This window comes from Mustelus asterias, chromosome 6 (genome assembly GCF_964213995.1).
Source record: "Mustelus asterias chromosome 6, sMusAst1.hap1.1, whole genome shotgun sequence".
NCBI lineage: Eukaryota > Metazoa > Chordata > Chondrichthyes > Carcharhiniformes > Triakidae > Mustelus > Mustelus asterias.
Genome location: NC_135806.1, coordinates 98,806,221 through 98,822,055, shown reverse-complemented (window position 1 = coordinate 98,822,055; position 15,835 = coordinate 98,806,221). Strand labels below are relative to the sequence as shown.

At 40.9% G+C, this 15,835-nt stretch overlaps 1 protein-coding gene across 1 annotated transcript in view; it reads left to right on the top strand.

The window, feature by feature from the left end:
* Positions 1-15,835, top strand: part of adgrv1 (adhesion G protein-coupled receptor V1) — a 504,809-nt gene that overhangs the window by 94,705 nt on the left and 394,269 nt on the right. The window contains exons 20-27 of the mRNA XM_078213879.1: positions 94-467; positions 1,492-1,662; positions 3,813-3,993; positions 5,184-5,383; positions 8,311-8,440; positions 9,331-9,411; positions 13,756-13,895; positions 14,366-14,972. Of these exons, the coding sequence (XP_078070005.1) occupies positions 94-467; positions 1,492-1,662; positions 3,813-3,993; positions 5,184-5,383; positions 8,311-8,440; positions 9,331-9,411; positions 13,756-13,895; positions 14,366-14,972 (1,884 nt within the window). The remainder of the gene's footprint in view (positions 1-93; positions 468-1,491; positions 1,663-3,812; positions 3,994-5,183; positions 5,384-8,310; positions 8,441-9,330; positions 9,412-13,755; positions 13,896-14,365; positions 14,973-15,835) is intronic.

The following is a 15,835-nucleotide window of genomic DNA, read 5'->3' as shown; positions in this document are numbered from 1 at the left end:
AACATCACAATAAGTTATGTTTAAAATTACAATAGTTTTTTTAAGTAGTTCTAAATGCTACATTTGTTTTCAATAATATTTCCATGTTTCCAGGCCCTGGTGTTTTAAGAGTTGGGGCAGATGCTGATGGCAAAAACAGGTTTACAGGACTAATGCAAGATGTGAGACTATATGTACGCAAGCTGAACCGAGCAGAAATCCATGAAATCCATGCTACTCCGGCGAAGGCTGACCTGCACCCAATATCGGGATACCTGGAATATAGACAGGGAGAAAAAAAGAAATCATTCATAGTGGCTGCAAAGGATGACAGCGAAGAGGAAGGGGAGGAATCTTTCACATTAAAAGTGACTGCTGCGAATGGTGGAGCCAGAATATCACAGGATAATAGCACGGCTAGACTACGAATACAAAAAAGTGATAATGCCAATGGACTGTTTGGTTTTACTGGGACCTGCATTCCACAGGTGAAATTTATATTTCTGTTTTGCTGAAAATGAACCTAATACTTTCAGGCAATTTCAAGATGCAAGAGTTTAGCTGAATCAAGGACATTGAGGCTTTACTATCCAGAGTAGCGGTACATAAAAGGGGCGGCACGGTGGCACAATGGTTAGCCCTGCTACCTCACAGCGCCAGGGATCCGGGTTTGATTCCCGGCTTGGGTCACTGTCTGTGTGGAGTTTGTACGTTCTCCCCGTGTCTGCGAGGGCTTCCTCCGGGTGCTCCGGTTTGCTCCCACAGTCTGAAAAACGTGCTGGTTGAGCGCATTGACCCGAACAGGCGCCAGACTGTGGCGACTAGGGGAATTTTACAGTGTTAATGTAAGCCTTACTTGTGACTAATAGATAAACTTTACTTTTACTTTACTTTTTTAATAAAAGCTTATAGATCAGGAAAAGGCCCTATACACTATTGTGTCTGTAGGGCTTCTCTGTTCTAGTGATCCAAATCTGTTCCCACTGGTCTTCTATTTCTATCTGGTCTTTCGAAGTTATATCCCATCAAAAATAATTGACATCAGCAAGGTTGCTTGTCTGATGATGCATGCTGATATTTCCCTTTGGGGAAGAATTAAACATTTTTTTAAGGTTTATTTCAACTCAACGTGAGCCTTTTTCTCCCTCTATCAGAATAGCAGGGCGCCACTTAATCTGGCGCAGGCTACCCTGGGTGAGAAATTCTGCTATCCATGTCCACTGCGAGTATTAAAATACTTCTGTTACTGTGATCGAGGATAAGATTAATATCCTTCCCAGTCAGTAGCTGGATTACCAAACTCAGTGCACACCAGCAGTGGAGCATTGCTCTTAGAGTTTCAGCCCCTATTCCTGAAACTGACAATTGGACAATTGGCCTAAAGCTACCTTGTTCATCTTTCTCTCTATTTTTGAATAGAATTTGTTCCTATTCTCCCTCCGATTAAGGTGTTTTGTTTATGAATCATTTTTGAGCAAGCAGCAAATTTTTACTTTGTTTTTCCTCTTGCAGACATCTGAAGAGGGATCTACAATATCATGTGTTGTGGAAAGAACAAGAGGAACCTCAGACTATGTCTATGTGAATTACAGTATCTCACAGATTGAATTTGACAACAGCAATATGAGTGATTTTGCCAATTCAAGTGGTATCATTACCTTTCATCCCTCGCAAAGCTCAGAGGTGATGATAAATCTCGCTGCCAAAGATTCATGTTAGGCATTGTGGCAGACAGCAATTTGGAGTACCAACAGAGGATGCGATATAGTTGTGGGATGCAGGCTTTATCATACTTGATCTTGAATTTCCTATTTCAGATGCGTATATCTGCAGACCCAAGCCAGCTGGAGACTGATATTGTCAGGGTGATTTTCAGATAGCACCTAAAATAAGCATAACACCAGATGTATCTGCTTATTTGTGCCGTCATGATGCACAAGCCATTATGAGGCTCGGACCTCATCCGCATGGCACTGCTGTACTGTGGGTGTTATGTGTACACTCCCCTGCAGCCCACTGGTTCTGGAAGGGTAGGAAATGAACTGCCCACCACATTGAGCTGGCGAGCAGGTTGGGCTTATGGAAAAGGGTAGAGGTCCCAGAGGGGAGTGAGTCTCACATCAGTGGTAGGAAAACTATTAGAGAAACTTCTGAAGGAGAGCATCCATCTCCATTTGGAGAGGCAAAGCTTGATCAGGGATATCAGCATGGCTTCGTCAAAGGGAGGTCATGCCTACAAATTTGATTGAATTTTTTGAGGAGGTGCCCAGGTGAGTAGACGAGGGTAGTGCAGTCGATGTAGTTTATACCGATTTCAGCAAAGCCTTTGACAAGATCCCACATTGGAGACTTATAAAGAGGGCAAATGCACATCGGATACAGGGTAATTTGATAAAATGAATTCAAAATTGACTCAGTTATAGGAGACAGGGTGATGACAGAGGGGTGTTTTAGTGACTGGAAGCCAGTGTCCAGTGGCATACCACAGGGGTCTGTGTTGGGCCCCCCTGTTATTCGTGATTTATATAAATGACGTTGATGACTATGTGGGAAGTAGGATTAGTAAGTTTGCAGATGACACAAAGATTGGACGGATGGCTAACAGTGCGGAAGAGTGTCTTGGGCTACGAGAAGATATAGACGGACTGATGAATGGACAGATAAGTGGCAGTTGGAATTTAACCCTGAAAAGTGTGAGATGATACACTTTGGAAAGAGTAATTTGACAGGAAAGTACTCAATGAATGGTAGGACACTAGGAAGTTCTGTGGAACAAAGGCGTGTTTGTCCACAGATCTCTGAAGGCAGAAGGGAATGTTAGTAGGGTGGCGAAAAAGACATATGGGATACTTGCCTTTATCAACTGAGGCATAGATTACAAAAGCAGGAAAGTCATGTTGGAGTTGTATAGAACTTTGGTGAGGCCAAAGCATGGAGTACTGTGTGCAATTCTGGTTGCCATATTATCGGAAGGATGTGATTACACTAAGGGGATGCAGAGAAGAAGCCAGGGATGGAACATTTAAGTTATGAAAGGAGGTTGCATAGGCTTGGGTTGTTTTTATTGGAGCAGAGAAGAATGAGGGGCAACCTGATAGAAGTGTACAAGATTATGAGAAACATGGACAGAGTGGATGAGGAGCAGCAGTTCCCCTTAGTTGAAGGATCAATCAGGGAGTTCAGGTGTTTCTAATGTGTCGGTGTGGACCTGGTGGGCCGAAGGGCCTCTTGTGTGCTGTATTGAGGGAGGTTTTGAACAGCATTGGACTGCAATATATTTTTAGGAAGGTTGAGGAGGAGTAGGAGTGCTATTTTCAAGCAGCATCCTAGGGTCACTTTAAAGATCACTCGTTATGCATCTCAGTGAATGGCACTACTGCATCGAGCACACGTGGCAGAGTTCCATCCATGTACAACTAAAAATTTAAATCGGACTCCTGCAACTGAGCCATGAGGAAGTAAAAAAAAACGTGAGGAGTTAACTCAGGGGAAAGAAAAATCTGGGAAATTCCTGCCTGATTTAAATGTATTCAGGTATTTGCTCTTTCCTTCCTTCAAGGTGGAAGATTTCCATTGCATGCTCTGCAGATGTGTTTATAAAGAATGCATTTTTGATGTTGCTTCATTTCCTCCACAAAGGATATAAATATAATTTTGGGTGGAGCAAAAACATATAATAAAAGGTGTAATTAAATATTGCTTTTTATATAGTTGGTTCCCAACAGCTAATGTTCTAATATAAACTTTAGTTGGAAATCATTATTCCTGATCATATTTACCAGTTTAATTAATTTTAAAATTCTGATTGTAGGGCTTCTGCTTGTTTTTTGCAGGTTTTGAATGTGCATGTTGTCAATGATGATATACCGGAGCTTGCTGAACACTTCGTAGTTTCACTGGTTTCTGCAATATCTGGCGATGGAAAAGTGGGCTCGACTCCAACCAGTGGGGCTAGTATAGATCCAGAGAAGGCTAGCACTGAAATCACTGTAAAACCCAGTGACCATCCAAATGGTAATGATGTTATAAAATGTGCAATGCTAATAATTATATTGTGATTAAAATTAATCACAATTGGGAAAGTATAATTTGAAAAGATGTAAATACTCTGATGTTTTGAGGCTTCACCTTTTGAATTGAAAATTGATGTTGATGTTGAGGGTGGAATTCTTCGGCCACGCTGATCTAAGAGCTGGAAATTCCCGCCCAACTGTCAATGGCATTTCACATTCTCCGCAACCCGCTTGCTAAAATTCCAGTGGCAGGCGGGAAGGGAGAATTCCGGCCCTATGTTTGGGTAGTTGTGTTCATTGTTTGCCAGCATAATGGATACTTCAGTGGAAAACAATCCATATTTTAAGGTTAAAACATAATCATGTATGTTGCATTACTAGTTCCCATGTGAAATTGGCAGGGTTGCAGAGGCTGACTGCCGACAAGTGAATGGCTATATCATGTTTGAATTTTGTGGGAATCTGATTTGCTGCAAGTGCAGAGGAAAAACAGTGCAACCTGGAAAAAGCTATCCATGATATTCGGTTTTACAGAACGTGACCTGCCTGACTCTCTTGGATTGCAATGCAACAGTGGCACACTGACTGTGACTGATGGAATTGGCTGCCTAAAGAGACAAAGAGTGCTGTGACAGAGCTGTGCCGAATCCTTCAAAAAGATCTGTAGACAAGCTTTAACATCTGTACAATAATTCTGCTTGTTTTCAAAGTAATTGCAGTCCTGAGGGGATGTTTAGCTTAGCTGACAAATAAACCAGTCCACGTGGCATTAAAAGTGATGACAGGAGATGATTAAATTATAGAAATGATATTAGCATCAGACATAAGATGGCTTAATGAGAGAAATCAAAGAAATTTTCTATATTTACAAGGCAGAAAAATTGTATGAATAGCTGAAGAAGTGGGGGTGAGGCAGGTAGAAATGGAAACACAAAATGCCATGCAATTCAAGGCCCAGCAGCCCGACTGCAGATAACCTCACCAACAGAGTCATCCAAATGGGTTTCCATCCCTGAGATTGACCAATTTCTGCCTCCCTCCCCTAAAAGTGGCAACACATCTATGTCAACTCACAAACCCCTTCACACTGAAATGTGAATTATTGAATGCAATAATGAGGAAAACCTCTTTCAAAATCAGCACAAATTATAAACAAGCCTTAAAGCCATGCCTTATTGTAACATTTTTCAGGTTTACTGCAGTTTTCTACTGAGCTACCTCCTGATAGCAACGCAATTATCGCCCCTGCAATCTCTGTACCAAGCATCACTGTGAAGGAGGACGTTGGTCTACTCAGATTGCTGGTAGTTCGTGCACAGGGTCTTCTGGGAAATATCATGGTAGCATACCAATCTGTTCCCATGACAGCTTCCAGTCCATCTGATTATCAGGTGAGTTGAAAGTCAGTTTTATAAAAGAAACTCTTCTCACTAATGTGATGATACTGTGCCTTTAAGAAATGAATTTGTATTATAGTTCTTGTGAAGGAAATGTTTTGAACTTCAGCTCTGATTATGGTGCCGATTTGTGTGCTCCAGGTAGCCCACCTGCTGAGTACACAGAATAATTGATCCAAGGTATTGGGGTGTTTGTTTTAATGTGAGCTAATGCAGTTTTGTTTATTTTTTTTCCTCTGGGGTTTCAGAGTAGGGTATAATTAGGTTGATTGACAAGAGGAAGTCATGTGAATGAATGGAGCTAAGCTTATAGAGCGACAAGCAGGAAGTTGTCTGTTTGAGTCTGCCAGAAGCCAGATGCGTTATTTTCTTTTTCTTGAAAGACCAGTTTGGGACCTATTAGAAAATAGGTACCTCTCTCCAGATATGTTCTGGAGGATTAGCAGCTCACGTACCAGCACATAAGCTTGTGTTGTTTTGCTAACTGATTTTGAAGAGGAGTTTTTGTCTATGAGGAATATTGCTTAAATTGGAACTAATGGAGTTGGCTCGCAGTTAAGAATTATATCTGGTCATGGTTAAATATTTCAATTGGTAAAAGTTATGGTAATTCTTTTTGTTATAGTTAAACTGTATTGTTAAATAATGTTTCTTTTAATAAAAGCTTCCTAATAGGTCAGTAGAATCATATCTGAGTGAAACACTTTATGCTCACACTAATGCCAAAATCAAAAATAGTTTCATAGAATCTCTACAGTGCAGAAGGAGGCCATTCGGCTCATTGCATCTGCACCGACCACAATCCCACCCAGGCCCTATTCCTGTAACCTCATATATTTACTCTGCTAATTCCCCTGATACTAGGGTCAAATTAGCATGGCCAATCAACCTAACTGGCACATTTTTGGACTGTGAGAGGAAACCCACGCAGACACAGGGAGAATGTGCAAACTCCACACAGACAGTGACCCGAGGCCAGAATTGAACCCGGGTCCCTGGTGCTGTGAGGCAGCAGTGCTAGCCACTGTGTCACCCTTTTTGGGTTTGGGTCCAGTCTAACTTCATAACTTTGGACTTTCTGATTTGGTGCCTAATAAATTGGGAGCTCTTGTGGAATTAAACTTTTTAATTCCTTGTTTAGTTTAGGATTATTGAACTCAAAGACGGTGAGTGTTGAATATCTGTGGGTTCTTTTCAGGTGTTGCATTTGGTTAGTTTAAATACGGCGTGCCTTGTGGAAAAATGGCTCGGTCAGTTGCTAAAGTTTTTATTGGTGTGGAGGAAGTCACGAGGGGTGGTTTACAAAAGGTGGTAAAGCAAAGCTTTTGGAATTGGCAAACAAGCTACAGTTGACGTTACCTGAAAGGGCAAGGATGTTAAGATAATCGCAGTGAAAGCTCAGCATTTAAAATTTCCAGAAACACAGTCTGAATTGGAAGTGGCTAAAATTCAATTACGAATGAAACAGCTTGAATTAGAAGCAAAAACCAAGAGAGAGAGAGAGAGGCATGAACAAAGAGCAAAAGAATTAAGACAGTTTGAACATGAAAAAGAAATGAATTGCAATTAAAAGCAGAAGGTCCATCTTGGTTCTCAGCCTCAACAATATGTCTCCAATCATTGTTTAAAGGCTCTTTAAACCTCACCCCTCCACTCACTCTCACCCTCCTCCCTCTGTATCACCCTATGCCATCGTAGATTATCTGTACCATCTCAGATTCCTCATGCCACCTCAGATACTCTCATGCCATCCATCCCACACAATTGCTATGTCCCCATGGATGCCCCATAGTTACTCATTAGAATGCACAATGTACAGTCCTCAGGTTCCATGCAATATTGTTGGACAATACTCAAGTTCTTTTGGGGGGATGGACAGGGAGATGGAGGTTAAGAGAAGATACATTCTGCCATATAAAACAAATCTTGTAATACTTTTAATCTCATTAGCCAGTGTTCCAGGAGGCAGTCACACACCTAAAGGCTAAGTACTTCAGATTTGGTCCTTGGCCAGGGACAGGAGGGTGTGACTATGAGTGAGGCAAGTATGGAGAAGCTTCAGCCCTTGAAACTCTCTAATAGGCTTGAGATTCTTGTAACTTGCGTGGAGCAAAATACTGCAGATGCTGGAGATCCAAAAAAACACAAAGTCCTCAAAGCTCAGCAGGTCTGGTAGCATCTGTGGAGAGAGTTAATGTTTTGAGTCTAATGTGACTTTTCTTCGGAACTGAAGAGAGATAGAAATGTGATGGGTTTTATGCTGTTGAGAAAAATAGGGAGGGTAGGGTCAGATGGAGCATAAGAGAAGGTCAAGGATAGATTAGAGGACAGGGAAACACTAAAAGAAGAAAAGGCAAAGAGACTGGTAATGGTGGAGTAAAGTAATAACACATTGGCCCAGGGAAGGTGTTAATAGCAGAATAAAGCTCAGCACTGTCTGAAACCAAACGTATGAAGAAGACATAAAGTGTGGATGAAAGCAAGATGGTGAATTGTGATGGCATGTGGCTGAAAGGTCAGCATCATGCTTGCAGACTGAATGGGTTAGACAAGTGACATTACCACTATGCCACCACCTCCCCTGTAACAATATGTTGGTGTATGTTTTGTACACTAGGCGTTCCTGCAAAAAGGCCAGAGGAAAATGCCTGGAATCAGAAATAGAGAGGAAAGTCAGGTTTCCTTCATAGAAAATCACAGAAACAGCCAAAAGCATTGAAAAGGGCCTCAACACCCTGATGAAAATTCAATATCAGTTGTTTCATTAGCTTGTTTAAAGTCTATTAAACTGATTTTTTGTGTGATCCCAACTCTCCTTAGATAATTGATAGAGTTCAGCACCTGATTTGGTATCTGGTCATCAAATAATCGGAAACGGTGGCCCATTGAGAAATTACTAATATATTTAAATTGGTTTCCAGGACACAGCAGGCATTCTGGATTTTAAGCCTGGAGAGCAATATAAATACATAACTGTAAATATCACTGATGACTCTGTTCCTGAGCTGCCAAAGAGCTTTAAGGTGGTGCTTCTGAATTCAGAACGAGAAGGTAAGGATACGTTATAACACTTCTGGTATGCAACAAAAAATATTTTTGTTCCTTGATTTTCTTAATATGCAGGAACAAAGCGATCATTTTTCAATATAACGTTAAGGCGACATAACGTGATTACAATTTAATAGAATCGTCAGTTTCCGCATGGTCAGTTTCCAATCTGAACTGTGTTGTGTGTAATTTTTAACTGTGTAAAACATGTCCCCCATGTCACTTCATTTAGTTCAGTCTACAAAATTGTGGGAAGGTTTCTGAAATCAAAGCTAGCTATCTGCATGTGGCATATATGGTTTCACAGTGGGTAGCACTGCTACCTCACAGCGCCAGAGACCCGGATTCGATTCCTGGCTTGGGTCACTGTCTGTGCGGAGTCTGCACGTTCTCCCTGTGTCTGCGGGAGTTTCCTCTGGGTGCTCCGGTTTCCTCCCACAGTCCAAAAGATGTGCTGGTTAGGTGCATTGGCCATGCTAAATTCTCTCTCAGTGTACCCAGAACAGGAGCCGGAGTGTGGCGACTAGGGGATTTTCACAGTAACTTAATGTAAGCCTACTTGTGACGAATAAATATACTTTAACTTGTCATTTTCGACTTGTTTAAACCTGTCATATTTGTATTCTGGTCTATGCTATTCCAACTTATTTTCTCTTTTTCTACCCAAGATATGCGTCTTTATGGAAAATGAGTGGAAAAGATTATAGAGCATTTATACCCCTGAATGTGATATGTGCTGTGAATATTAAATATTTTAGTTTAAAATAATATTGATTTATGTTATTAAAAAAGGTGCTATCTGATCTTTCAGCTGAGTCAGTGGTTCATTTTTTCTTGTTCATTGCTTTCCCTTTTTTTGTGTGTGTGAATGTGCTGTGTGTTTATTTTTGAAGTGGCTGAACTCTTTGGCATAGGTACCAGCGGTAGTGGTGATGGTGAGGTGGAGTTCTTCCTTCCAGCTTTCCACATTCGTGGTAAGAACCTACTGTCTATCAAGCATTTGTGTTTGTTCAGTCTTTCCTGTGCTGTTTACATTTCGTTCCTCAGTTAACATTATCACTAGAGAGTGCGAAGGATGGTGCATTAGGTGAGCACTGACAAATCTGATGGTCTTTTCTCACCCTTTGCATAAGTTTTGCCACTAACTGACAACTGTATCAATTTCCGTTTCACTAGAATATACATGCCCTCTTATTCATGTTCGACCAGCCTCAGTTGCTGAGTTTTATTAAATGATGATTGCATAGAACTAAATTTTCTGACTGCCTTCTTCTTGTTACCAGTAGAATGATTTTTCCAAACAATATTGCAACCTGAATTAATGGAATTAATTTGTTATGTTGATTATTTGTCTTACTATGAAAGAAAGTGACGGGAAAGGCTAGATGTACCTTATATACTCAAGAAATAGTCAATCTTGCGTAAGTCATTCCCGATGTTTGGTCCCACAATACTTAATTTTTCAAAAATCTGTGATAGCTTTGGAGTAGGGTTGGTGGAAACAGTCCAGTGAGTTTTTTTTCCAGTTTGTGCTTTTGGTATTTAAACCATCAGAAATTGATAGCCCGGGAGTTCAGGACCATGGCCAGCAACCACTGAGGTTATGTGCTTGCTGGCAGTTCCCAAGAACCAACATGGATTTCGATCCCTCAAACGTATTACTCATGTAAAAGTTGACCCCCCGAAAAATCCAATTTCAAAAACACACCTTTTACACATGTATTAAAGTGATAGATAGATTTGTGGAAGACTTTAAAACTAGGAAGAGATGTAGCAATGTTGAGAATTTGAGTAAAGGAAAATACAGTAAGGAATATGTGAAATGCCTGATGTGATATTGGAATACAGGAATACACAGGTTAAAGTTGGAAGAATGATGGATGCAAGTAGGCATCCAGGGAAGAGACGCTGGAGAGAAGAGATAGAAAAATTAATTCTGGAGTTCAAAAAGAAGAATTGAAAAGATGATGTGAATCAAGGTGTGAAAAGAACTCCAAATAATGGAAATCTGAAACAAAATACATGCTGAAAATACACAGCAGACCTAATAGCATCTGTAAAGGATAAAGATATAAATCCTTACCAGATCTAAAATTGAGTAAAATTACTCTTTACTTGAGTTTTAAAAGCCTGTAGCTTTAAGAGTGAGGGGAAAAAGAGGGATGTAAGGAGTTTTTGTTTTAAAGTCATTTGAAAGAATGAATTTGACTGAAAGTTAAGATGTTGAATCTTAATTTTCATCCATTGATATGAAGAGGGAGCAGGGGCATGCCAGAAGGCATGTATAGAATTTAGTAGGAAGAAATTAACAAGCTTATAGTTAAAACATTTATGTAAAGCGGGAGATAGACTTCAGAGATGCGAGCAAGGTTCCCTTCAAATGTCTTGTATCCTCTATGGAAGTGTTATTGATATGTTAGAAGCTCCATGTAGGTATTCGATAAGCATTCAGATTTCAAATACAATGGGCTTTATTGAAAGTTAAGGATTGGTGTGGGAGTTCGTTTTGCAGGAATGAGGAAGCAAAACTTTTTTGACAACTTTATCAACGGAGATGTTAAGAGTTCTGTTTCAGATTTGATTAAATGTAGGTACACATTTAGATGTTAAAAAATAAGCTCATCTAAGTGAGGGTCAGACCTAATCAGGAGATACGAAGAAAAGCAGATGTCCAAATGCTGCTAAGGAGTTAGATTTTAAGGAAATGTTGACGATGGGAAAATCTGAGTGTTTTGTTGAAGATATTTCAGAGTGTTTTCAGGAGAGAATTCTTAAGCATACAAATGAGATGGCGGATGGGTCTAACAGTGATATTAGATTGGAAAGAGAGGGGCCATACAAAAGCTAGGTTTGGAAGAACAAAGGATGGAAGCAGGATGTGGGGCGGAGAAATTGCACTGTGTGCAAAAAAATTGGTTAGGGCAGGGTGAAAGGTATAGGGTCCTTGGCAGAGAACAGCATATTGACGGCAGAGGGGTTGTGGAGGAATTGAAATTGTCACCTGGAGCTTGGGAGGAGAATTGGAGAAACTAGAAGAACTGCAACAGTAGTTGATATTATTGAATGACTAAATGATTTTGGTTAAGTATCACAGCTCTGAAACTTGAAACAATTTTAACCATAATAATGTACTGATGATGTAGCCTAATCCCTAATCACCCAAATCTTTCGAGCAGTGGCAACGATAAACGGATTCCTGCTGCGCTTGCAAATTCCCCAGTTCAACACTGCTGCACATTTCTTCGCGATCTTTGATACCATTTTTCGCAGAAATGTGCCGCATCCCTCAGGGAATTCAGTTGAACGGAGTAAGAGTTGGGGAAGACAGTCTCATCCTTTTTTATGGTACTAACTGGTGTATGGTAAGTTTAAATATCCAGTTTGAATATTAGTGAATAGGCAAGTGCATGAATGGGTAAGTCGGTTAATGGGTAGGTGGGTGAGTGAATAGTCCGGTCAGTAGATAGGCAGGTCAGCTTGAGGCGGTGCTAGGCACAGCTAATCAGGTCGGTCAGTGGTGGTAGGGAGGAGCATTTGGGGCTGGGGGGAGGGATGAGGGGTGCGTATAGCCATGTTGGATCGGGGGTAGTTGGGTGGTCGAGAATGAGACTGATAGTTACGGTGGGAACGTTTAGTTGGGGTGGGTTAGGGCGGTAGATTGGGGAACTGATTGTGTAGTCACCCAGCTGTTAGACCCAGGTAAATACCACTGAACTGTCCAAAGTCCCTGAATCTAGCTCAGAGTCAGGCATTTACAAAGTGTCCCGGGAGCAGCGGATTTCCCATTGGAAGTTTAAACTTCCCAAGCAGTTGCCATGTAGGTCTGTGTGTCAGGAAAGCAGTGCTCCAGTGCACATCTTCAATCTTCTGTCTGATCTCTGATGATCCAGAGTTTGGAAGATTTGGCCGAATATTTCAGCTTCTCTGTCCCATGCTTTTGTTTACTCTTTATTTTCAGAACACAGTTTTCATTTTTGGGAGATGTATACTATTGACTTACCCGAGCTTCTGGCAGTTTTGTTACATGAATAACCATACCTTTTAATAAACTGTGTTGTTATTATGTTGCGATTGTCATGTTTTCAGTGATAGTTTTAGTTAATCCATAAAATATGAAAATGCAGAACAATACTATGAGCATTTGACCCTAATAAACCCAATTTTTCAAGGACCATTCACAATCTATCTTGAAAAATATTTAAGAAACTTAGTCTGCTTAAAACACGTTGTACATAATTTCTCCTGGACCCCCAAGGAAGATTGATTAAATATCAAGTAACTTTACTAGCTGCCTTCCAACTTCTAACTCCCAACTTCCTTATGCTTCTATATAACAATAGGATTTTTAAAATTCCAAGATTATGGATACTATTGGCAAGGTTGGCATTTATTGCCCATTCTAAGTTGGCCTGAGAAGTTTGCACAATGTTTCTTTTGGTTTTCTGTTAATGAAGTAACAAAACAGTGACTTGATACCATGGAGTTGCTCAGTAAACCATTTCAGAGAGCCTTTAAGAGTCAAGCATGTTGGAGTCATATACAAACAATTATCTCCCTCGAGGATGACTTGGGTTTTTAGGACAAGTGACCAGCTTTATGGTCACTTTTTTCTTATACCTTTGGTTAACTTTCCAGATTGCTTCTCGTTACTGAATTCAGATTCTGAAATTGCCATATTGGGATTTTAGTTTATTGTAATCCAGAGGCCTGGATTAATAAATAATATCCGGGACTTCCCAAATACCTCATTGGGACTTACACCAGCTAAGAACTGGTGTGAGATTTCCTCAGGGCTTACATGATACAATTTCTGAAGTGGTTGAGGAACTCTCTTGAACTGAGGACTAATGGAAGATCTGCTCCTTGACTCTGCCCTCATCAAAATTTAAACAATACCATAAACAGGACAACCCCGGAAAAACACCTGAGATCCACCTTGAATTCCTGGCCGGAACTTTACTGCCTCGCCCACCCCGAATCGGGATGGGCAAGGCTCGCAGAACGGCATTCTCCATTGGCCTCGGGTGGGATCATATGAGCCTTGGATAGGGGAGGCGGTAAAATTCTGGCATCTGTCTCCAAAGTTGTCTTTTCTATCCTTGCAGCCCCAGAAATTTTAGGCTCAGTGCCTTAACCAATGGCATCGCTCGCATTTGTAAAAAGAAAGTCATAAGATTGTGTATTTAAAGCACACTGTCTTATACAATATTTCAATGGAATCTATAGGATAAATATCAGTTGTTTTTCCAGATAACATAAACAGTCCAAAGCGGTGAAAAGATTAAAGTGCCTCTTTTTCAATTGATTTTTATTTGCAGCCAGCCTTGGGATAGCATCTGAAATCATAGTGATTATTGATACCTCTGATGATGCCAATGGAGTGTTCCAATTCAGCAATGATTCTTTGCATTTGAATGGTACAGAACCGGAAGGGGATCATGAAATTGTTTTGTTACAGGTCAGTAATTTGTCCTGCCCATGTTGAAAATAGAATTTGTGCTGTTGGCAAATAGGATGCTTAGTTTACAGTGTTAGATTTGAAAATAGATTGTACATAGAACAGTTCAGCACAAGAACAGGCCCTTCGGCCCATGATGTGACACCAAATAAACTAATCCCTTCTGCCTGCCCTTGGTCCATATCCCTCTATTCCTTGCATATTCATGTGCTTATCTAAAAGCCCCATAAATGCCCTCATCATATCTGCCTGCACCACCATCCCTGGCAGCGCGTTCAAGACACCTACCACTCTCAGTGTAAAAAAACTTGCCCCTCGCATTTCCTTTGAACTTTCCCCCTCTAACCTTAAGTGCATAGCCCCTAATATTATTATAGCGCCTTTACATTGTGGAACTCATCGGAGAGACTCTAAAATTGACAGCCTGCATTATACAATGTATGAGTTTAATATCTTGCTTGAATTTTTAGGTTGTACGAGCTGGTGGTGCCCTGTCCCAGACTATTTTATTTTGGGATGTCGTCTCTGATCCTTGCAACGATCTGATCAATATCCATGGCAATGTCACATTTGAAGAAGGACAATCTCTGGCAGGCATTGTGCTGCAGGTGGCTTCAGATGAAGTTCCAGAATTGGATGAAGAGTTCATTATTTACATCAGTAATGTTTCAAAAGGGCGTCTGGGAGGTCTGACAAATGCTACTTTGACAGTTCTAGCGAATGATGACCCCTATGGTGTGTTCATCTTTTCGGAAAGAAGTCGACCAGTCAGAGTTGAAGAGGAAGACCAGAATGTGACACTGACAATTGAGCGCTTAAATGGACTCAAGGGCATTGCTTTGGTCACGTACTCAACTGTGCATGACACAAAGTCAACTGATTTGCCATATTTCATTGCAAGGGGAACAGAAGAAAGTGATTACCTTGCTATATCTGGGTCTGTCATCTTTGAAGCCAATCAGACAGCAGTTAATATAACCATTCCCATATTGGATGATGTAGAACCTGAGCGACCAGAGTCTGTATTTGTCCAGCTGCAGAATGTTGTGCTGCTTAAGGGGGAGCAGGACAGGCCAAGTGAGTAAGCCAAAACATTTGGTAGGATTTTTATTCTATTTTATTGTTCACCTATTTTTGTTTCTTTATTCATTCTTGGGATGTTGGCATCGCTGGCTAGGTCAACATTTATTACCCTAAACCTAATTGCTTTTGAGAAGGTTGTGGTTTTGTACCATTGCAGTCCATGTGGTGTAGGTACACCCAAAGTACTGTTACGGAAGGAGTTCCAGGATTTTGACCCAGCGACAATGAAGGAAAGGCGATAATTTTCAAGTCAAGATAGTGAGTGGCTTGGAGGGGAACTTTTGGGTAGTGGTGTTCCGTGTGTTTGCTGCCCTTGTCCCTCGAGATGGTAGTGACCATGGTTTACAAAGTGCTTTTTAAGAATCCTTGGTGAGTTTTTGCAGTGCATCCTGTAGATGGTACACACTGCTGCCACTGTGCATTGGTGGTGGAGTGAATGTTTGTGGATGGAGTGCCAATCAAATAGGCTGCTTTGTCCTGGATAGTATCAAGCTTCTTGAGTGTTGCTGCATTCATCCAGGCAAGTGGAGTGTATCCCACCACATTCCTGACTTGTAGGTGGTGGACCGACTTTGGCGGGTCAGGAGGTGAGTTAATCACCACAAGATTCCTAGCCTTTGTAGCCACAGAATATATATGGCTAGTCCAGTTTCTGGTCAATAGTAACCCCCAGGATGTAGATAGTGGGGGATTCAGCAATGGTAATGCCATTGAATGACATGGGGCAATGGTTAGATTTTCTCTTGTTGGAATGGTCATTGCCTGGCACTTGTGTGGCACGAATATTATTTGCCACTTGTCAACCTAAGCCTGGATATTGTCCAGGTCTTGTTGCATTTGGATATGGATTGCTTCAA